This window comes from Zootoca vivipara, chromosome 5 (assembly GCF_963506605.1).
Source record: "Zootoca vivipara chromosome 5, rZooViv1.1, whole genome shotgun sequence".
In the NCBI taxonomy this organism is placed as follows: Eukaryota; Metazoa; Chordata; class Lepidosauria; order Squamata; family Lacertidae; genus Zootoca; species Zootoca vivipara.
Window position 1 is genome coordinate 51094200 of NC_083280.1, and position 24167 is coordinate 51118366.

Below are 24167 nucleotides of genomic sequence, written 5' to 3' on the forward strand. Positions count from 1 at the left end.
ATTACAGCCAAGAGTGACATTGACTTGAACAGCACATGCAAATAGCCCATGATGCTGTCTGTTATGACTGAATTTCAGGCCTTTGGTCATCACTGAAGCAAAGCTTTCCTTTGCCTTGAATATTTAAAGCAAAATCAAATAGTACTGCTTAATGGGCAGTGTTGCATTTTAGGACACTTTTGTATACAAATAATAGGAAGTGCTCTCAGTGAAGGTAACAGTGCTTCTTGGAGGGAAGCTTGAGGCAGTCCAGTCCACTTTACACAGTGATCATGCGGTCTTTGGTCTGAGGCGGTCATTAAACAGCTTCTTAAAAAACATCTTTAGACCCAGCCAATATGGCCAACTATCGCACAGTCTCAAATCTTCCATTCTTGAGAAAGGTGATTGAGTGGGTGGTTGCTGAACAACTCCAGGCACGCCTGGAGGATGCGGACCATTTGGATCCCTTCCAATCGGGATTCAGGCCTCACCATGGGACTGAAACTGCCTTGGTTGCACTGGATCTCTCAGCGGCTTTTGATAGAATCGATCATAATATCCTTCTGGACTGTCTAGAGGAGCTGGGAGCTGGGGGAACTGTTATACAGTGGTTCCACCCCTTCCTCCTGGGCCGTGTCCAGAAAGTGGTGGTGGGGGATGAGTGTTTAGACCCCTGGGCTCTCACTTGTGGGGTGCCTCGGAGTTCTGTCCTCACCCCCATGCTTTTTAACATCTACATGAAGCTGCTGGGAGAGATCATCAGGGGGTTGGGCTGGGTGTTCATCAGTATACAGATGATACCCAGCTCTACCTCTCTTTCTAATCAGAACCAGTGAAGGCGGTGAAGGTCCTGGAGGCGGTTGGAGGGTGGATGGTGGCTAACAGATTGAGGTTGAATCCTGACGAGACAGAAGTACTGTTCTTGGGGAACGGGGTGGGCGGGTGTGGAGGACTCCCTGGTCCTGAATGGGGTAACTGTGCCCCTGAAGGACCAGGTGCGCAGCCTGGGAGTTATTTTGGACTCACAGCTGTCCATGGAGGTGCAGGTCAATTCTGTGTCCAGGGCACCTGCTTACCAGCTCCATCTGGTACACAGGCTGAGACCCTATTTACTCCGTGGACTGTCTCGCCAGAGTGGTGCATGCTCTAGTTATTTCTCGCTTGGATCACTGCAGTGCACTCTATGTGGGGCTACCTTTAAAGGTGACCCAGAAACTACAACTAATCCAGAATGCAGCAGCTAGACTGGTGACTGGGAGTGGCCGCCGAGACCATATAACAACGGTCCTGAAAGACCTACATTGGCTCCCAGTATGTTTCTGAGCACAATTCAAAGTGTTGGTGCTGACCTTTAAAGCCCTAAATGGCCTTTGCCCAGTATACCTGAAGGAGCGTCTCCACCCCCATCGTTCTGCCTGGACACTGAGGTCCAGCGCCGAGGGCCTTCTGCGAGAAGGCAAGTTACAGGGAACCAGGCAGAGGGCCTTCTCGGTAGTGGTGCCCACCCTGTGGAATGCCCTTCCATCAGATTTCAAAGAGATAAAAAACTGAAGGCAGCCCTATTTAGGGAAGTTTTTAATGTGTGACAGTTTAATGTATTCTAATCTTGTTGGAAGCCGCCCAGAGTGGCTGGGGAAACCCAGCCGGATGGGCGTGGTACAATTAATAAATTATTATTATATTATATTATATTATATTATATTATATTATATTATATTACCAAATGCAATGCTTGGCATAGAAACTGTGGAAGTGCCACTTGTTCTTGGCAAATGCCCATCCCCTTATGGATCCTTGTGTCAGAATGTAAGGGTCACATATGAACAGGATGTTGATAAGATATACGATTAGGTGTCTTCATCAGAGATGGGCTAATTTCAGATTGGCAGCATCTTCTCTTTTTTTAATTGAATATTAATGGTTCAACTATGCCTATGAAATTCATAAAGGAAGACCTTGGATCTGAGAATGTGAGAAGGGTCTTGCTAAATCAAATCAAGGTCTCCTAGTGCTGGACTTAGCAAGCTTCAGCCACCATCAGGTATACCAGAAATTGAACAGTGGCCCACTGGTAGACCTTCTGCCCACCCCAGAGCTCTTTTTAAATGCACGACAGCATGTAATGAAACATATATATGTATATGTTTATGTGTATGTGTGATATTATTTATTTATTTATTTATTTATTTATTTATTCACATGGACAGATGGTTCTCCTTAGCACTACCCTGGATTGAATCTGTTGGATTTGTTGTTTTGTAAACATCTTAAAGATTTATTTGTATTGAGTGGTATATAAATACAGGTATATGAAATAAATAAGAAATACCCTGTTGTATTCTCTCTTTGATCAGCTATTCTGCCCTGAAGAGAGATGGACAGAGGTTGTCCACTTTGGTTAAGAAAGGAGAAGTTGTTGAAGCAAAGCCTGCCAGACAAGTTATGGTCTACAGTCTCACTCTTAGGAGTTTCAAGCCGCCCTTCTTCACGCTTGGTAAGGATCCAAAGCATGGAGTCTGGTTGTATTTAAGTCAAAATATTAAAATTGTCTAGGTTTGTTTTAATTGTATTGTGTTTTATTTGTATGTACAATGTTTTGTGTGGACTGTGCCCAGGAAGGTAGCCTATAAATAAGTTTTACACGCACACACTGTATACATATTTATCATTATTTATTATTTATTATTACTATTTATTAGTGCCCTCTTCAGTCCCTCTTTCTTTCTCTTCTTCTTCTTCTTCTTCTTCTTCTTCTTCTTCTTCTTCTTCTTCTTCTTCTTCTTCTTCTTCTTCTTGCTTAAATCCTAATTTTCAGCTATTCCCACAATACTGCATTTGTCTTATTAATCTCTTTTCCTCTCCCTTTGTTGTCCCCCCTGTTATTTTCTGCAGTGTCTGTTTAAATTATGATATTCATTTTCATTATTTCTGTATACCGATGATGCGGTGATAATTTAAAAATGTGAATCAAGAGGCCTAGGCCAAACTAAGGAATTATCCCATTGCCTTTTATTTTAAGTCCTGTATCAGTGAAATATAGACCACCTTTAGACAATTTGAGTAACTTGGATGAATCACATGGCCATCATCTTAATGTGCTGAAGTCAACATTATTTTGACCTATGGATCTGCAGTGCAACTATATATGTAGCAATGGACTATCGATGCGCACAGACTGAGAATTTCTGGGCCCTGTGTTTCAGAGAAAGACCATTAAGGACAGTAATGATCGTCCTGCTGAGTCCCTTTTGCCAATAATCAGACATGGATGTCAACCATGACATTCTGTTCTCTTTTCTATCGAGTGTGATGAAAAAGGCAGTGTAGGCTAAGCTGATGGATGTAGACCCAGGAGATCACAGCTGCAAACACTACCTCACCCTGCATGAACTGGGGAAAACACTGATTGCTCAGCCTTTGGACATTTTGGTAACTTATGGGAGTGGTTGCAACATGGTTCAAAAGCGGAAATAAACAACTTTGCACATTTTCAAAGTGTTAAGTAAGTGTCACTAGGTAAGGCTAACGGTTTGGAGCTATGTTTGACTTACAGGTTAAGTGCTCTCCTCTTTTGCATAATATGCAAACCGTGTTTCAATGTATTGTGTAATTTCAGTGGTTACGACTTACTGCTTGGGTGATTTGCAGCACTTTACAGCGAGCGGATTTTAAACTGTCTTGGGTCTTCCTGGATATGTGTGATGTGCGTAGACTTTTAAAAGTTTTCTTAGTGCTTTAAAACATTCATAGATGCTTTTTGCTAGCACTTCAAATAATATCCCCACCCCTCAATGGATAAATATATGACCTGACGTGGTATCTTGCTTCTTTTTCTCCTCCTCCTCCTCCTCCTCCTCCTCCTCCTCCTCCTCCTCCTCCTCCTCCTCCAAATGGAGGCTCCGAAGTACTGAAATCCTGAAGCTGGTGCTGTAAAGTGAATGATTGTTAAGCCGGTGTATTTTATTCCTGTTTGCTTTCTGCTCTTCACCAGCTTCACAATCTCACCCTCACATATGTTACAGGATGAATAATTTATATTATAACCCATAAATATTTTAATCGCTCTATTGTTTGCTTAGTGCATTTTTACATTTCTATGTAAAGTAGATTTTTGTGCTATGCTGGCAATTTACCATGTCACCGTTAACATTCCAGATGTTGAATGTGGCGGCGGCTTTTATGTCAGAAGCTTGGTCAACGATATTGGCAAAGGTAGGCACAGACAAAGCACAATCGCTCAGGGAGCAAGTGTTCCTGTTAACAGAGGGCCAGATCGGCTGTCAGTATCTCTGGCTGCCAGATGTGCGCACTGGGGCTGCGGCACTGTTTGCTGTGGTTTGGGCCTCTGTAGCACAAAATGAACCAGAGTGAATTGACTACAAAAGTGGTCTTTTGAGGGCAGCAGTAAAGTGTTCGGTTTGGCCATGGGCTTATGAGAGACGAGTAAGAACTCTCTTTTCCTGCAATATAAACAGATTGGGGGAGGGGGTAAGGTTTCTAAAGGTTACAATGATAAATAATGCTTTGAAACCAGAATGCACAAAGTTGCAAACATGATATAACCATCCCATCTGGATTTGCCCCTGTTGTTTATGATGACTTAATCAGCTTTTCCTCTGACCTGAGATATGATCCCACAAAAGGAATTTTTATTTGGCTATACTTCAGGGAGTAACATAATCATTGACAGGAGGATAAGTTCAGCCATTTTTAAACACTAAGCTCTTTTAGATTCTGCTCAGCATGAACAGAACATAATGGCTGTACACCAAGAATTATTGGTGCTCAACTTTCCTCCTTTGGCAGAGACCGAATTCAGTAAGCAACCATCGGTGTGTAACAGGGTTTGAATGGCAACTGTGTAATATTAATACTCTATAATGTGAACAGTAGCTCTGTTTGGGGCAGCACTGTGCATGGGAAGTCTCCTGCAGGCACTTTTCATTTTTAAAGGAGTCTAGAAAGGTACTACATGCCAACAGCTTATTATGGCATGCAGTTTGACCTTGTGTTAAAAATCTTATCATAAAATGTGTTTGTGCATTACTATTGTTGTTGTTAAAATTTGTTAGTCGCTTTTTCTTGCCCAAGGCAACCCAAAGCAACTTGCAAACAAACAAAACCACATTGATACATTAAAACCAGGGGGGAGCAAAACAACAAACAACAACAAACAACAACATTACATCCCACCCACTTCTAAAAGGCCACTGATAGAGGCCAAAGGCCTGGTTATAGAGGAGAGTTTTTGTGTGGTGCCTAAGGAAAAATGATGGTGCCAGCCAGGCCTCCCTGTGAAGAGCATTCCACAAGTGGGGAGCCAGTGAGGAAAGGCTTTTTCTCGTGTTGCCACCCTCTGGACCTCTCATGGAGGGGACACACAAGGAAGGGCCCTAGCCTAGATTATGAATGCAGAGTCTAGGTTGGGTCATATGAGAAGTGGTCCTTGAGGGATTGCGGTCCTGAGCCATTTAAGACTTTATAGGTTAAAAACCATCACTTTGAATTGGGCCCAAAAACTAATTTTCAGCCACTGCATTCGGGCCAGGATCAGTGTAATATGCTCAAACCGTCTTGCTCTGGTAGCAACCTGGCCACTGAATTCTGCACCAGCTGAAGTTTCCAAACCATCTTCAGGTGCATCCCTATGTATAATGTGTTGCAGTAATATAGTGGGGAAATGTACCCCCCCAATTGCATTTCCATGAGATGTGCATTGTATTTGGATAATGAAATGTTTAATGGTTAATGTTTGTATAATGTGTCAAATGTTCAAAGTGCTTCAAGGTTCATTAACTGGTTGTTACCCTTACAACAACCCTTTATGGCACATTATTGCTGAAGGGGGAACTGAGGTTGAGACAGAGTGGCTTGTCTAAGGCAACCTAGTGAGTTTATGGCTGAGGCAAGATTGAAACCAGGGACTTTCTGATTTGTAGCTCAGTCATAGCTGCCAAGTTATCCCTTTTTTAAAGGGATTTTCCCTTATGCTGAATAGGCTTCCTCACGAGAAAATGGAAAACTTGGCAGCTATGAGCTCAGTTCCTTAGCCAGTACACAACACTAGATCTAGCCATTTGATATTTAAAGAATACATTGCCAAAGATGCACACTATGTGATTTTAAAATACTCTTGGCTGTATCCAATCCCATTAAAATAAATGATTATGACGAATATAGGTTCATTAATTTGAATGGATCCACTCTGAGTAGGACTGGTACAGGATACAACTCTATATTCTACCATAGTGATGATGTTATAATATATATCCCATATTTCCCACTTGGGTGCTGATTTCAAGTTCTGTAAAATGGTGGTGTGCCGTTTGCAAGCTTGGCTTTTGTTTTCTACCTTTTGATGCTGCAGAGCTGTCCTCCTGTGCCACTGTGCTGGAGCTGACCCGAACCAAACAGGGACCGTTTACCCTAGAAGAGCATGTTCTTTATGAAGACAAATGGACCATTGATGAAATTGCCCGGTCTCTGGAGTGTTGCATGCCTCTCCTCCAGGAAGAACCGCCTCGTAAAAAATTAAAGATGGAGCTGTCTGAAGAATGCGCCATGAACTCTGAAGATAAGTGATAAGTCAGGTCAAGGAAAAAGACTGAATGACTGAGATGTTTTAAGATTGCTCTGGGATTGTCTTGTCTTCCCCTGTAAATTTACAGTCCAGTGCGTGGAGGATGACAAATTACAATGGAATGAAAATGATACCTTTCTATCTCTTCTGTTCGCGCTGAAGCACACAGACACACACAAAGATCCCCAGCATTTATTTCCTTTCATAATGTCCGTATTGTGTTGCAAACTTATTTGTCAAGGAAGCAGACTCATTACTACACCCCGTAAAAGACCTTGCAGGACACTTCCATGCATAGCTGCCAAGTTATCCCTTTTTTAAGGGATTTTCCCTTATGCTGAATAGGCTTCCTCGCGAGAAAAGGGAAAACTTGGCAGCTATGCTTCCATGTCCTTATTTGTTTGTTTATTTGGGTACTTCTATCTCACTTTTAAAAGCAAAGCCCCTTCACAAAAGCAAGTTACAATATTAAATTTGTATAAATACAGTTTAAAATAATAAAAAATAAATATAGCTGCAAGACAGTTAAAACAGCCTTGAAGACTGTGGTTATATAAAGCCAATAGGGCCCTAAATTACCATACTGAGTACTGGTAATTAGGGAAACTGCAGATGTACCTCTGGATTTAAAGATCCATACTTGTGCTTTTCAGTGTGTTTCTTCTTTTTGAAGAATTGACACTGGAGCCTCTTCTTGCCTGTCTCTGAAATGTCTGTTTTGGGCCCCAGTCCTGCATGCTGTTTCGGAATGTATTGGGTACAGTAATACCTCCACGAACATCCACCTCGTCTAGCGTCCATTCCGGCGAATGTCCGTGGCAAACCCAGAAGTACTGGAACGGGTTACTTCTAGGTTTGCCACTCACACATGCGCAGAAGCGCTAAATTGCACTTCGCACATGCACAGAAGTGCAAACTGCTCTGTGCGCATGGGCAGACGTGGCACTTTGCCCTGCGTCCTTTTCAGCTAGCGGCCAGGGCTCCAGAACAGATCCTGGTTGCAAAACAAGGTACGACTGTACTCTGCTGATCATAATTACGGGTTGGGTCCAAAGGTGCGTTTTGACATGCAGCACATAGTAAGCCTATGAAACTCACTCCTATAGGAGGCAGTGATGGCCACCAACCTAGACAGCTTTCCATGAGGAGTAGACCAATTTATGGAAGGACTATTGAAGGTTACTAGCCATGATGACTCTGCTCTCACTGCTGAAGGCAATGCTTCTGAATTCCAGTTGCTGGAAACTCAGGAGGGGAGAGTGCTCTTATGCTCAAATCCTGCTTGCTGGTTTCCCATAGGCAACCACTGTGAGAACAGCATGCTGTACTGAATGGTCCATTGGCCTGATCCAGCAGGCTCTTCTTAAAAGAACACCCCTCTTTTATAGGTAGAAGCACAAAAACTACTATAATACCTACATACCAATTCAGAAAGTATTCTGCATGCTGCTGTGGAACATAACTTGTAGATATTTTCTATCTAGCTCATGGTTCTTTGGATCCAACCGTACAATTGAGAGAGTGTCTTCTTAAACCATTTGTGTACAACCTCCTTGCCTCTGCACACATGATGAAAAAGAAATGATGTTCCTGTTAACGTAATTATGATCAATAAGCACTTGCATAAATAGTTGCCTCACTTTGTTATAGGTTGGAAATGGATACTAAACTTTTTGCATATAGCTACTTCAGCTGTTACAGGTGAAATGGCCTCAAGTACCTTTTCCATCCTTGCAATTACCTTTAATTGGAGACATGAATAAAAATGAGTGCTGCAGTGAAAAGAGTAAGTATATTTTTCCAAAGAAATATTCTCCAGGGCACATAGTATGAATGCTAATTATCTGACAGAACATGAACTCTTTTCTCAAGGAAAAAGAAGGCTTAGCCGTAAAAAGAAGAAAGTGGTATAATTATATCAGCTGTTTGGGGGGTAGGTGATTTTTGTCCTGCAATTTTCCCCCCAGAAAGTACTAGACATTAATTCCAAATAAGGTTTTAAGGAGTTACAGTATGTAGAATACGAACACATAGTAATGTTTGGGTGAAGTCATATGCAGCCCTGTTATTGATAGAGGATGTATCCTTAGTTTATAGTAATTTATGAACTCGCCCAAACCATCCTTGCACTAACTGGAAATAAACTGATCTACTGTATTTATAATTATTGTTATTGTTTTAGCAACCTCTATCCAGCTTAATGCTATAGAAATAAACCTGAAAGTAGCTTACATGAACAATTTCATACCATACACAAAACACATCCACTATAATACAAAAATCAAAACTATTAGTAGTAGATTTAAAAAAAAATCAATCACAGGACTGCAGCACTAAACCAAACTTCTTTTTCAATAGCCATGTGTTGACTTGACACCTAAAACAATGAAATGTCAGGACCTGGGAAGCCTCTCTAGGATGACATTCCATGGAGTAGGCACCACTACTAAAAAGGCCCTGTATCTTGCAGTAAGGCCTCAGATGTTGGACAGAGTATAAGAGAAAAGTGTTTCTTTGAATATCCAGGTCTCAAGATTTTAAAAATCAAAACAAGCAAAGGTTTTTTTAAAAAAGGTAAAATGCAAACCAGTTATTTTCTGAGCTAATCCAATGGGCTTTGGAAATGAGCTCCCTCCCATCAGCTGTGGGAGTGTTCCCAACTCTTCTCTTTATTTAGCTGCAAGTGGAGAAGGTAGCAAAATCAGCAGGAACTTTCTCCATAGTAGGCTCTGGACTTCAGCCAAGAAAGAGGTCTGCAACTCTGAAAAGATATCCATTGGGCATCCTAAAAAAGCATGCAGTCATGGTATCCAAAGATATCTTGCATAATTCACTGACAAACGCATGTACCACACCTGGAGCCACATCCCAACTGCTGTCTTGGGGCTTGTATGCCATCCAGAGGACTTTGCTAGTGTGAGTGTGGGGGGGGGGGTGTTCTAATTGGAAAGAGGAAGGGCCCAGTTGTGCAGCAAAACCCAGCAGATGAGTAGGAGTGGCCACCTGAGAAGAAATAAACCTTGCAGTCCCTCCTCACTGGGTCTTTTCTGGAAAAGCAACACATTATTGGATTCCTGTAGGCAACTCCAGCTCATCCTGCTCTCAGATATGAGGAACTGGTGACAGATAAGTGAACTCCAGGTAAGCAGAAAATTTCAGAAATGTCTTTGTTTGGGGTTACATGAACTAGCCCTCAGCTGCAACTGTTTTAAGGCCTTGCCAGGTGCTCCATGATTAGTTCACTTGCCTCCCTGATTTAAAAAGCTTGCTTGTTCCCTGTTCACAAATTATTCCCAGATGGTGATCTTGATGGTGTACCCAAAATGCTGTATCATTAACTCTTGGTTTGTCTGCCTGTGAATGTGCATAAGATGGATATGGGAAGGGCTCTTGCTTTGGTTCATTGAAAGGGTGGTTAGACTCGTCTGCATTTGGAACATGTGTGTAATGGACTTGCCGGCACAAGCCTACAACTCCAGCTTTTATGCCAATGTCATGTTTACCAGGGACAAGCAGGGCTATGCTTCCTTGACTAACTGAAGAAAAACATGGCCTTTATTTAAGTTTGAGTTGTGCTGCAGGGTTGAGGAAGGCTGTCATTGTCTTACTGTCATGGTAAATCCAGCACAATGTCATTAGTTTGAGTGGAGTTACTTACGTGACTGAACATATCTTTAGTGCTCAGGGGTGTCTTCAGAATGTTTTGTTCTTTCCATTTTTATCCCACCATTATTGCAAAGAGTTCATAGTTTCTTCCCCCTTTATCCTCACAACAACCCTAGGAAGTACGGTAGGTTAGACTAAGGAAAGTTTGGCCAATGACGTGCTCTCTGGGTGTCGTATTACTATGACTCCCATCATCCCTGACCATGGACTAGGTTGGCTGAGACACAGCTGGAATCTTCAGAACTGAGCATTTCTTAAGAGAACTTCGTGTTTCACATTTGCATCGTAGCAGGTGAACCTGTGGAAGAAAAGTGGCATTCCTGCTGCAGTGTACATCAGATGTGCTTAACCTGTGGCCCTCCTCCAGTCATCATTGGACTACAACTTCCTTCATCCCTGAGCAATGGCTATGCTATACAGGGCTGTTGGTAGTCCAATGACCTCTCGGGGGCCACAGGTTCTCCATTCTTGCTATATTTGGTAAATCAGACTCGACTGGGGTGATAGCTCAGCAGCATGTTGCATTCTTTGCATGCATAAGGTTGATCCATGACATCTCTTGTTAAAAGATTTCAAACAGCAGTGGCAGAAAAGACCTCTGCTAGAGGCTATGAGTGGCTGCCGCTGCCAATAGCAGCAGATGACAATTTGCTTTGTGAACCAATGACCTGACTATGCTCTCCGTTCACTTGTAGTTAAGATTACAGTAAAAACTTCACATTTGGGAGGAGTGGAGTGCTGTGGCTGGTTTGGGCTAGCATGATAATTTGCTGAGTAAGCACCTCGGCATGCTGCATGCATGAGTGCTTGCTTGAACTTTGCCTGACATCCAAGCATCCTTATTTTGCACTTTATCATGGGGGATATTAAAAAGGAGGTGTTAGTAAAGCTTCTTGTTTTATAATTCATAAATGCCTTGTATGTGCCTGCATTTTAACTTATTAGGAGCCCTGCTGGATCTGACCAAAGGTTCTCATTCAGCATCCTGTCTCCAACATTAGCCAATCTGATAACTTCTGGGAAGCTCGCAAACATGGCGAGATGGTGTTTGACTATGTCTGTTGCCCACCATTCAACTGGTATTCAAAGACAAATTGCATCTGCATCTGGCTAATAGCTGTTGGTTGACCCAGTTGTTGATGGTTTCTGTTGTGATGTGGGAGTGAATTTAGCTTAGAAAAACACGTGTTTTGCATGAAGAAATCCTATGTTCAATCCCCTGGCATCTTTTGAGCCTTGTATGGGAAATGAGTCCTTGTACATGGACTTCTCTTGTGACCTTTCCTGGGGATGTGGCTGTGATCATTAAGCCAGCCCTGTTTTGCCGCTGTTGTAGCCCAACAACTTTTAAAAATTGAGTTGCTTAGAAGGTTACATTATAGTAGGAAAGTTCTAGCATCCATTGCTTAAAGACATGGAAAGTGGCTGTCCATCTAGTCCAGCATCTTGTTCTCACAGTGGCCAACCAGATGCCTGAGGGAAGAACACAAGCAGGAGCTGAGCACAACAGCATTCTTCCCACTTGCATTCCCAGCAACTGGTATTCAGAGGCATGCTTAAGAGGGGAGAGGGGGTGGGTTAGTGGTAAATATTGGCAAATACTTACAGAACATTGAGTTCTCCTGACAGGTAGGAAATACTGTACTTCCATACTTGGGGTATATATAAAAAAAAAAAGATCCAGGGAAAATAAGCTGTTAAGCAAGTGAGCTGAGATCACTGGCCTGGAATTACGTTTTGGCTATAAATACAATCCAGATAATTGTGAAATAGTCAATGGTGCCTGTGACGTTTTTATAGCCACGTTTCAGGGGTTTATCCGAAGGTGTGCTTGTGCTTGGTAAAAACTTGCAAAGAGAAAGCAAAAATCCAAGATGCTTTGCTGTTATGAAATATGTGTGTGATTGGGAAGAATTGTGGAAGGAACCTCTTGTGATTTTTAAGCTCTTGGTGAGGGGACTGTTTTCCTACTTTCACTATCACATCATCTTTTTCCACTTAGGGGCATGGGATAGCAGAGAACTGTGAAATGTTAAAAACCGGTAAATAGAATTGGGTATCATAAGCATACAGATGACGCCCTGCTCCAAAACTTCTAATGACTGCTCGCAATGAATTCATGTAGATGTTAAATAACATTGCAGACAATATGGTGACTTGTGGCATCTTGTAGCTCAAGAGCCATGAGACTTAGAAACAATCGTGCAACACTATATTCAGAAAAAGTTCCTGGAAATTAGATCAGAACTACTGCAGAACACAGTCCCTGATACCCATCTCCTGTAGATGATCCAGGAGAATTCCATGGTCGGTCGGTGTCAAAAGCCAATGTGAGATCTAGTAAGAGCAACAGTAATATATTTTTTATTTATATGCCACCCATCTACTGGGTTGCCCCAGCCACTGTGGGCAGCTTCCAACAAATTAAAACACAATAAAACATCAAACATTGAAAACTTTCCTATACAGGGGTGCCTTCAGATGTCTTCTAAAAGTCAGATGTTTATTTTCTTGACAGCTGAAGGGAGGGCGTTCCACAGGGTGGGCGCCACTACTGAGAAGGTTCTCTGCCTGGTTCCCTGAAACCTCACTTCTTGCAATGAGAGAACCTCCAGAACGCCCCCGGTCTACAGGCTGAAAAATGGTTTCAGTGTTGTACCCTTCCTTAGCCCCAGAAGACACACAATGATTATACTGTAATAGAAAGAGTATGATCTTCCTGAAATAAGAAAAAAGACAAATAAAGAAATGTCAATTTGCAATAAAAATTGGACCATAGTGTTCTTCTTCTTCTTTCTTTGCCGATCACTCATAGCCAAGTAAGATTGTCTTCCATAAACACGGTTTTAACAATGAGTCCGTAAATGACTGTGGAGGCCAATTCTGGATCCACACGTCCTTCCACAGTGGGGGCATTGGTTTCCGGGCAGGAGTTGATCACAGTGTGGATTTGCCAAGCGTGCCTTCCTCTTAATACGTTTCTCCCTTGCGTCCTGAGATTGAGTGTCTTCCAAAAAATAATAATCATAGTGTAGAGCTATGGTCAAATGGATTGAAGCTGTAGATGGATGCTGGATCCAAAGGTATATGAGTAAAACCTGTTCCTAGGCCTACCTCAACATAATTGATGGAACTTGGTTTCTTCTGATCAGCATGGTTTGCAATGGGACCATCCATAAATCTTGTCACAAATTCAAATGCTTTTTAAATCACCTATGTCACCTTTCACAATTTGTCCCTTTTTGACCAATGCCTAATTCTTCCTTGGTCACAACCTTCCCCACTTGATCCACAGTATATTTTATGGATGCAGGGCCACTCTCTTTCATGAAAAAATTCCATGTAATAAGATTGCACAAGCTCTTTCAGTGGTTGATTTCAATTTTGAAGTAGTACTTTGGTTAAATAACCAAGTTTCTGTAGGCTGCCATAGTACAAAACATCCCAGCTATTCTACAGTGCAGACAGAATCTCAACCCATCTTCCTTATCTTCCTTCCCACCATTGCCTTGCTGTGGCAGGATTCTGCCCTGTGGCTGTCAATCTGTTTGGGATTAACATTTCTATTCTACAGAACCATAAATGATGCATTCTGAAAGGCTCTCTCTTCCTGTGTTGTAGCAGAAATGGATATCTCTCCCTCTCTTTCTGCCTTTTTAGGCCACTCTAGAGAGAGTGCAGTGTTTCTCAGCACTTTGTTTGAGTTAGAGATGTCAGCATCTGTTGCCAAGGAAATTGAATTCTAAAATTACACTAGTAACCACAGTTATCTTGCACTATATCACGTTTTTCATGAAATGCTCTAGCAATATAGAACTAAAGGACAGCATAATTTGAAGTGTGTGGATATTTTCGTATGGTCATGTGTTATTCTAACATGCAACTCTCTTCCTCCCATCACCTGAAATGTTACTGGCCAGGAAAAGCTGTATTATTTGTTAATTAAATAAACTTAGAATCATACATTTTTTAAAAAAAGAGTTGGACCTTGGAGGTGAGTGAGTAGATGCCAGCTGCTCATGTAAAAAATAGCTGCACCACTTAAAAATGACCATGTTAAGCAGTATATATGTTGTTGAAAAACAATGAAAAATAAAAGAAAAGAAAGAACACTGCAGTACAAATCTGTACTACGTACCTATGGGTTCATACAGGGACAACAGGTCATTTTATTTCTCCCCACTTCCAGGATCCCTACATTTTTTAAGCAAAACCTTCCCACTCATAGACCCCCCCTACCTGTTACAACAGCCAACATTTTACTAGTCATGTAAAACAATTCATGAATTCAGTCAATAGTCGTTGCCTCACCTTCTCTTTCATACATTTATTGAATGTGCAGAAGATGTCCTCCCTTTGCCCTCTCATTGACCAGAAGCTGAGAATGGGGCTCAATGTGTGATCAGAAGCCCTGGTGTAAGTGGTCTTCTCAATTGTTGATGTAGGCCATACAGGTCAGTCAGAGTGACAAATGAAGTGTGTGTGGAGGGGTATTTTTTATTATGTATTTCGTGGGTAGAGGGCGCCATATATAACAACAACAACAACAACAACAACAACAACAAGGTGCCCATACTCATACCTTGATAAAAGTGCAATGGATGCCAGCACAAAATGTCTGCCTTGAGCAGCAAAAAAAGAGGTGACAGTACTCGGTACTAGTGAGCATTGCTGCCCCCCAAAAGCACCATTACAGTTGCATTTTCACAGTGCCCTTTGGATCATTGAATCATAGAAATGTAGAGTTGGAAGAAGGGTCCTGAGGATCATGTAATATGCTGCTATCCCATACAGGGATTGAACCTGCAACCTAGTTGTTATCAGCACCACATCTTAAGCAATTAAGCTGTCCAGTCTGATGAATGTAGGGAGGTTGGGACCAGGCACAGGCCAGGGGCCACACTTCTGTGTGTGTGTTCAGAAACGGATGTAACAAAAGGTAATAACTCTTTGGCTTCTAAAGTTATCCTGTGTGCTTTACAATGTGGGCTACTTGGGTTGGAAAGTACGTAGTCAGTCAAGTGCAGATATTGCTTACCTGCTTGTCTCTTTTACTCATGTGCAATACATGGCTGTTTGCTTTTGGTTGACAAGAATCGACTCAGATCCATGCCATGCACCATATGGTATAAACAGGCAACTTTCTAGGTGATCCATGTCAGGCAAGAATTCAAAGATTATGGATTTCAAAATGCACTTAACTCCACTCATTGATTAGTTGAAGCCTGGGTCAGGTTATTTGCAGTTCTGTACAGCAAGCACACAAAAGAGTACTGGGATGTATTGTGTGCATGTGGTAGGAGCCTTAAGATGAGCTGTTGCTTGAACATCTGCTGCTTAATCCTGAAAAGGGAAAAGGAGACTGCCAATGTATTGGTGTGTGCATTGGGGAGGGGTGTGTGTATTATAAAGTATATTGTTCAGATAGGATTTAGGATAATGAATGCTAGTCTGTGTGTGTGGTTCCCCCCCCCCCCGCGCTAAACGTTTCGTTTTCTTCTATGAGCAGGGTCGGCAAAGCTGCTTAGACCTCTGCCAACAGCTAATTGGGTAAGTGTGGACATTCAGGGTAAATCTGAAACTGCAGCTCTATTTGTTGTCTCATTAAGGCTTTTATTGTTTGTGTTCCTGGAGCCAGGGATTCTCCAGCTGGGACCAAAACATTGATAAATTGCCATTGCATACGCTAGCAGAGCTAACTTTTGAGTTTTGAAATGTACCAGATTGCATTTGGCATCTTTTAATTGCTGCTTGAAAAATTTATATGATGTTGCAGTTTTAAAAGGATACCAGCTTTCCTCTTAGCCCCATTAACACAGCATCTTTCTTCCACAAGATGAAGGCTTTCAAAAGGTGTTCTTCCTTTGGGTTATAAATGCAGGAGCTGTAATGGTCTGCTGAATCTTTGCAGATGACCGACTTCTCTTTATATTTTTCCAAGCTATGTATTGGGCTGCAAATGGGTAACATGGCCACCTTAAATGGTAATAACAGTAACTGGGCATACGGAAATGTATATTTAATGTCTGACGAAAACACTGTGGTATGGTACTGGTTCTTCCTTCTTCCCAGTCGATGCAAACTCGCTTGCTACTAACTGCCTTCACATTAGAGGCCAGCAGCAACCAGGCTACAGTGCCACCGGCTGAAGAGATGGACCAGGTTCCTAGTGCTGAGCCTGTAGCTGATAATCAGGGAACATAAGGAAGTGACATTATATTCTTGGTCCACCTAGCTCACTATTGTCATTGATGGACAGTGACTCTGCAGGGTTTCAGACGGGTCTGATTATGGAGATTATGAAATTAGGACCTTGTGCTTGTAAAGCAAATGCTTTACCACTGAGTTATGACTCCTTCCTGAACCTGGTAGGCAGGAGCCCATTGAAATGGATGCCATAGCATCAGGGTCTGTAGAACATTCCCCTGGGCCCAAGAAACTGAGTGCACTCTGCATACAATGGTGCAGGAAGAACACCAGCCAGGATGCTAGAGAAAGAAATGGGAGAACCATCTTCAGGCCAGAGGTGTTTTCTCACAAAAGGGGTGGAGCATTTGAGAGCTAGGCTGGGGGCAGAGGCTCAATATGTATTAGGGTAGTTTACCGGTACCTCCAGCCCACTAAAGGTTCTTCTTGGTGCTGGTGCAGCCTTGCCTGTGGCCGCCTCCTAAAAGCAGGACACCAACTACCTTATGTTTGCTTCCAATTACTTTCTCTGAGCTTTGTACCATGTTATCTTTGCCCGTCTCTCTCTCTTCGTTCATGGCAGATCTTAAAGCCCAGGCAAGACAGGAGAGGCCCTCCTTCAGATGACTGGGTCTTGAGTCATCCAGCCCTTCGTACATAAGCACTAAAGCCTTGAACTGATCCCAGTAGCTTATAGACAGTGCAAGCTCTTCACTTATATGAAGTGCTTATTGTTCCATCTGCTTTTCAAAATAAGTCTCACTGACCATCAAAATGTAGGAGTGGGGACCCTCAGGCCTGGGGACCAAGTGCGTTCCTCCAAAGCAGTCCATGCAACGCTCTCAAGGATCCTGCTCTGTGCTCTCCTTTAGCCCTTTTTCCTCACTGGAATGTGTTCTGGAACTGTAATCATGTATCTTGCTTGCCTGAATGTATGATAGAGGTGTGTACATGTGTGCATGGTTTTTGCATGGTTGGAATGTAGGTTATTGTTCGAAGCTAGCCGCCGCACCCAGAGTCTCACTTGCTTTTGCCTCTTGCCCCACCCATCGCTTGCAAGCAGCCCTCAGAACATTCCCTGCAAGGGAATCACCAGTGTCATACACACCCTCTCTTCAGGGCAACCAAACAGTTTAGCTCCAACTAAATTATGCCATACTTATATATGTTCCAATAAAATGAAAAAAAAAATCCTTCAGTAGCACCTTAAAGACCAACTAAGTTTTTATTTCACTGACGAAGTGTGCATGCACACAAAAGCTCATACCAAAATAAAAACTTAGTTGGTCTTTAAGGTGCTACTGAAGGAATTTTTTTATTTTGTTTCGACTCAGACCAACACGGCTACCTACCTGTAATATGTTCCAATATTGAGTATCCTCGGGTGAAAAAATGGTCCCTATCCCTGCCTTAATGTATCCCCCCCTTTCTCCTCTCATTTCCCTCACTAAAAAATGCTTTAAACAGATTTTTAATATTGTACATAAAGCACCTAAAGCAATATGTGACAGGGACAGACAACAAGATGTGGAACCTGGAAATAGTCCCTGCGGAGTTCTCCTTATCTGCTACTGTATCTTGTTTTTTTAGAATGGTGAACCCACTGCCATTACATTTGTAGTATATGCAGCACAATGGGAGTTGAAATGTACTCCTTTCATAAAACTAAAAAAATAACTATTAAAGCTCAAGAGCCTTGGGGGATTCTAACCAGAGCCTGTAGGCTAACATGTAGATGTCCCAAAGGTGGGAGGTGGGAATGTAAGGACTGCTGGCATCTCCTCTCCAGATTTCTGATCTACAGCATGAGACATACCACCACTTGTTAAATCAGGGCTGGGGAACCTGTGGTGATCCATATGTTGTTGTATTACAACTCCCATTATCCCTGATCATTGGCCATGCTGGCAAGGACTCACTGATGGAAGCTGGAGTCCAACAACATCTGGAGGGCCACAGGTTACCCCGTCCTGTTTTATACTTTGAGGCTTAGAGCTATTTTACATACTAGCTTTTCAGCTGGAAGGGATGGGCATTACTCAAAAATTCAGCGTTGGTTGCAGGTCAAGCTTGAATGGTGTTAACATCTTAGTTTCCATGATACAGTATTGGCATTTGTCCCCAGGACAAACCTTCCTAGGTGATCTTTACTCTGGACTATGGGTTAAGCAATATAGTCAGCTGCTCTGTCTCTTCACTAGCCATCAGGCTCCTGTCATAGGTCTGTAGGTCTAAATTTTGTAATAGCCACTAAGAGCCCTGATGACAATCTAAATCTCATTTCCTTTCTTACCAGTATTTAAGGATAGTGCCTGTTAAGTTGTCCTTTGAGATATCAGAAGACAAGTGTATGGAACAAAGAGATGAGAACCATATGCAACCTCTCATTCAGATGTGCATATTGAGTGTGTCCTTGCAATTGTGCATGAATAATAATGTCCAATATAAATTGGCACTGAAACATAAGAAGCAGTCCTACTATAACTTCACTTTTTGAGTGACTGGATTACTCTGGAGTGATGTTCCTTTGAGCTAAGACATTTTCAGAAGGCCAAATATATATTCTAATTTCTAAGCTATGCATTAGCTCATATACATCTGATTTCCACACCCAGCAGCTAAAGAAACATAAAACAAAGAAGAAATGCTGGGACAACCAGTAGAACTCACTTTCTGCAGTTAATTGGATAGATTTGTTTTATTGTTTGCAGGACAGCTGCACACTGAATAATGGCACAATTTCACTTTTGAAGCATTCTCAGGATCAGTGAGCAAAAGCAAAAGTGACTTATAAAAAATGGGATGTGGTCTGCACAACCGAGACACCTGACTATTCAATCTCTCCAAATGCAAACACACCCAATCTCCCCCTATCTGGCATGTTTCTTGTGCACGTGTGATTCTCTCATTGTTTTGCACATTTTCCTGGCATAAATGTTGATATTTGGGTCAGAAAAAGGATATTCCCTTTTGAGATTTATTTACTTTAACAGGTGCAAACTCCTGAGTTGGACACGCTTCATTTGCTTCAAGGCTGTAAACAGGCTCAGCATAATTCACTGGGATCTGCAGGAAATTCTTAAATGGCATGTGCACTCTCAATAGTGGTAGGACCGAGCGTTCCCCCCCATTGTAAAATGTAGCCATAATATGCCATCTGTTTGTTCCTTCCTTAGTCAACAGAAACACTCATTATGATAGAAGAAAGAAACAGTGCCCTGAACAAGGTTTCAATTAGCTGTTGTTGGGGTTTTATTTGTGTGGGGGGGGGCATTAATTGTTAGGTGTGTAAGAGGCGTAAACATTTCGACTGCAACAACTACCCATGGGTCATTGGGCACAACAGCATGCCCAGGTCCATATATGATACTGCAGTGCAGGAATCTCCATCTGCTTGGTGGTCTATTGGGCCAGATAAAGGAAGCAGGGCTAGATCTACTTCTTGCCTGCCTTCAGCAGGTAATGGTTGCTGCTGACTATGCAAACCATCTGTTTGGACTGTGCTCTTTAGAGTTGGCATCTCCATATATCCACTCACTTATCTGTATCATTGGGTGGAGCAAGGAGACACCCACCCAGGAAGCTGATGTTGTGAGTTCCATTAAAGGGCAGCACAATGCCAATACTTCAATCCATTGTTTATAGAATGTTTTGTACTGCTTTATCCCTTACCTCACCTGACGGCAACAATAGATGCTGAATTTTCTCCCCATGCACCAGTCATTTGTGCACATGGAACACATTCAAATACTGTTACGGTACACACCATCCCAATCTGCCGTGTGGCTGAATGAGATTCCAGGGGTTCCAGGCGCTTACTCAGGGTTGTTGTTCTGTTGGCACAGCAGAGACTAGTGTCTTTGAGAAATATGGTTTATTAACAAGACTTGGAAGTCTGCAATGGAAAGAATGCAGAACATTATACCCAAGAGTGTTTATCGTTGCCCGTCTGATAACTTCAACAAGCTCGGGACAAAGCAGCAGTCTGTCATGGCTCCTGGTCTCTTGGTGCAGTCTCTTCCAGCCACAGCCAAGATGGCTCTGACCTCTAGCCGCTGCATGGAGTCCTGGCCTGCCCAGTAGCTCATGGAGGACTGTCTTTTGTTCTCTTCCTTCCTAGCACACCTCTTGCCAAAAAACAACAACACACCTCCTGCAAAATGACACTTTTCCCTGTCACCTCAAATCACTCCCCATCACCTTGGCAATCCCCGTTTTGCACAGACCTGAGAACCTTCTTTGATGTGTAAATGCATGGCCATTGTTTCATATTAATGGCTTGCATTCAACCAGGTGGACTGCATAGACCAACCCAAGAATTCCTTGTCTGGCCCAGTTCTGTCGCTTGCATTTTCGCTCCCTATCCCAAATATTAGCTAGATTCTGAAAGTCATTAATTTCTTGGGTTTAGAAGGGGAGGGGTTTCCTCCCACCCCAAACTTAAAACAATGCTAAGTTGGTCCATGGACAGATCATACAAGCTAAACAGTGGTCTGTCTTTAAACAAAATCACAGCTATAATTGTACTGTTCTCCAGAATTACCGGTACTTGTGATCCATCTCTTTTTGTCAGGCGGGCAGGGGGTGAGAATTAAACACCTGCATTGTGAGATACCTATTATATGCAAAAGAGATTATTTGCACAGCTGATGTTGGTCATATTGAAAAAGTGAATATGTGAGCCGAGAGATGGTGGTAGCTTGCATTAAGAGCATGAATGATGCTGCTGTTGCTGTGAGAATCCTGGGGAATGACTCTGAAGCAGGAAAATATTGGTGGAGTTTAATATAGACATTTGTTGTTGTTTCCTAGGGCTGGATAGGTGTTTTGATTTGGTATTACTGCAGAATTAGCGCCTTGGAAAGATGAGAATTTAATATACCTCTGACGCCAACATCTAAAAGCTATGCTCATGTAAATGGTGCAACAGCAGGAAGGTTAAATAAGGTTAATGCTTTATTTGATTATTCTAGTTTGCAATTTGCCTTTTTTATTATTCTGAGAAATCCCCTTTTTTAACAGAATGCGAAAGTTCTGACTTCAGCCTGTCAAAGCCATGCAAATGAAATATCAATATCTTGTCTACGGAATACATGTTAAACCCATGACATGGTGATCTGCGCTGACACAGAAGAGAAAAAGCCCACTTCCCCTCCCACTATAGATAGAGAATTAAAAATTGGACTTCCTAAAACAGTATTGATTTCCTTTAAGTGAATAAAGAGGAAATTCCCATCACAAAAAGGCTTCTGACAAAAACCCATCAATAATGGAGGAAGATTAGAAGACAGTGAGATAAAATAGAATTACATGTGCTTCTTTCTCAGATGTTTTCTTTGAACAATCTCTTTAAAAACATCTAGAAGGAAATGGGATCAGTGGAGAAAATGTCCTTTGTTGTCTTGCATTTCATTGTAGCTGCTTCTGCCATGGAACCAGAAAGATGTTGAAATGATTTTCTGGAAGGGGGCCAAATGGGATTTTAAAAACAAGGACCCATGAAAGTGGGGCTTAAAGGTCGTACTGAAGAAAGAAAACAGAATCCGTAATATGTAGCATTAAATATATAATTCTTTTCCCGGAAATATGGAAAATGTGAATGGTAGAGTGTCAAAACATTTAGGGACATATGCCAAGGAACAGGTTGATTTATTGCAGCACATCCTTCCCAAAGCCTAGCTCATGCTTCCCCAGCTTTGGGAATGAGGTGGGAGGCCTCTAGGCCAGAGTCTTGTGCCTCCTTCCCAAACCCCTGCACCTGCCTTACCTTACCACCTTGGGAAGGTGGTTTTGGGCTGAGGGGGGTGGCAAATTTTGGCCCTGCATGAGGCGCCATGTTACCAAGGTCTGTCCCTGCAGGAAACACTGATAAGTTGTGGCCCTGCAATGCATGCTGGCTGGCACCATAACCTGCAGCTTTTTTTCTGCAGTGGATTCTGGTCTCATTCCAAAAATAACTGGAGACCTCTGACCAGCCCCTCGCTATGTGAGAGATCTCAGATATGTCCTTCAACTGAACACATGTAAGAAAACTTACCCAGAATTATTTGAATAATAATTCAAACTGCTTATTCATGCCCCATTTATCATTTTCAATTAAATTTCAATTAAATTTGCAGCCTTCCTGATCCTGCCCCTGCAATTCATCCCTGGGACCAGATTTCCATGGGTGCATCTAGATTCAGTCACATATGAGATAGCGTGGAGTTAAATAGCCACGTTAAAGATTTTATACAGTGGTACCTTGGGTTAAACCACAGAGCCTAGGGCTTGCTGATCAGAAGGTTGGTGGTTCGAATCCCTGCGACAGGGTGAGCTCCCGTTGCTCGGTCCCAGCTCCTGCCAACCTAGCAGTTCGAAAGCACGTCAAAGTGCAAGTAGATAAATAGGGACTGCTACAGCGGGAAGGTAAACGGCGTTTCCGTGTGCTGCTCTGGTTCACCAGAAGCGGCTTCGTCATGCTGGCCACATGACCTGGAAGCCAATAATGTGAGATGAGCGCGCAACCCCAGAGTCGGTCACAACTGGACCTAATGGTCAGGGGTCCCTTTACCTTTTACCTTGGTTTAAGAACAGTTTAGTTTATGAACAACTTGAATTGACCTAGAAGTAGGTGTTTTGGTTTGTGAACTTTGCCTTGGAAGCAGAACATGTTCCGCTTCCTGTTGAGTGTGTTCCATTTGTAAATTGAGTCACCCACTGCTATGGGAACGGATCAAGTTCGTAAACCAAGGTACCACACCTTGGGGTGTGTAGGGTGTTAGGAGAGGGGTTGTACCTCTGGTGTGGGACATGTCATGCTCCTTCTGGGGTAGTTTGCCCACTTTGGTCCGTACCCTGCACTTACCGGTAGCTCTCCCCTGTGGCTCCTAGAAGCTGTCAGCATGTGACTGTGGCCGCACCCTGCAAATGGCTTCGATTGGCTAGTTAAACCAGGTGAGGGTACCTGATGGGTCTCAAACCCTCAGTGAGTTAAGGACTTCCCCTACATATGAAGACAGGCTCTGGCAGATTGAGCAGAAGAGACCAATAATGGGTCCAACAGTCAAGCAGGCGGTTTCTCGCGTGCTGTAGAGAGAATTGAGGGGCAGATCGTAGCATCTTAGAGTTGGAAGGGACCCAAGGGTCATCTAGTCCAACCCCCTGCAATGCAGGAATCTCAGCTAAAGCATCCATGATAGATGGCCATCCAACCTCTCTTTAAAAACATCCAAGGAAGGAGAGTCCACCACCTCTCATGGGAGTCTGTTCCATTGCTGAACAGCTCTTACCGTCAGAAAGTTTTTCCAAGTGTTTAGTCAGAATCCCCTTTCTTGCAACTTAAAGCCATTGGTTCAAGTCCTACCCTCCAGAGCAAGAGAAAGCAATCATGCTCCCTCTTCCATGTGACAGCCCTTAAGATATCTGAAGATGGCTATCATATCTCCTCTCAGTCTCCTCTTTTCCAGGCTTAACATAACCAGCTTCTTCAAGCGCTCCTCATAAGGCTTGGTTTCCAGACCCTTGATCATCTTGGTTGCCCTCGTCTGCACACATTTCAGCTTGTCAACATCCTTCTTAAATTTTGCCCAGAGTTGGACACAATATGCCAGGTGTGGTGTGACTAAGGCAGAATAGAGTGGTACTATTACTTCCCTTGATCTGGACACTATACTTCTGTTGATACAGCCAAGAATAGCATTACCTTTTTTTGCTGCTGCATCACACTGTTGACTCATGTTAAGCTTGTGGTCCACCATGACCCCTAGATCCT

The 24167-nt window shown here is 42.7% G+C and overlaps 1 protein-coding gene across 1 annotated transcript in view; it reads left to right on the forward strand.

The window, feature by feature from the left end:
* The window catches only part of TRUB1 (TruB pseudouridine synthase family member 1), a 38864-nt gene extending 31996 nt beyond the window's left edge, over positions 1-6868 (forward strand). Inside the window, exons 6-8 of the mRNA XM_035133402.2 lie at positions 2337-2476; positions 4138-4194; positions 6350-6868. Of these exons, the coding sequence (XP_034989293.2) occupies positions 2337-2476; positions 4138-4194; positions 6350-6564 (412 nt within the window). The 3' untranslated portion in view covers positions 6565-6868. The remainder of the gene's footprint in view (positions 1-2336; positions 2477-4137; positions 4195-6349) is intronic.
* The last annotated feature ends 17299 nt before the right edge of the window (positions 6869-24167 follow it).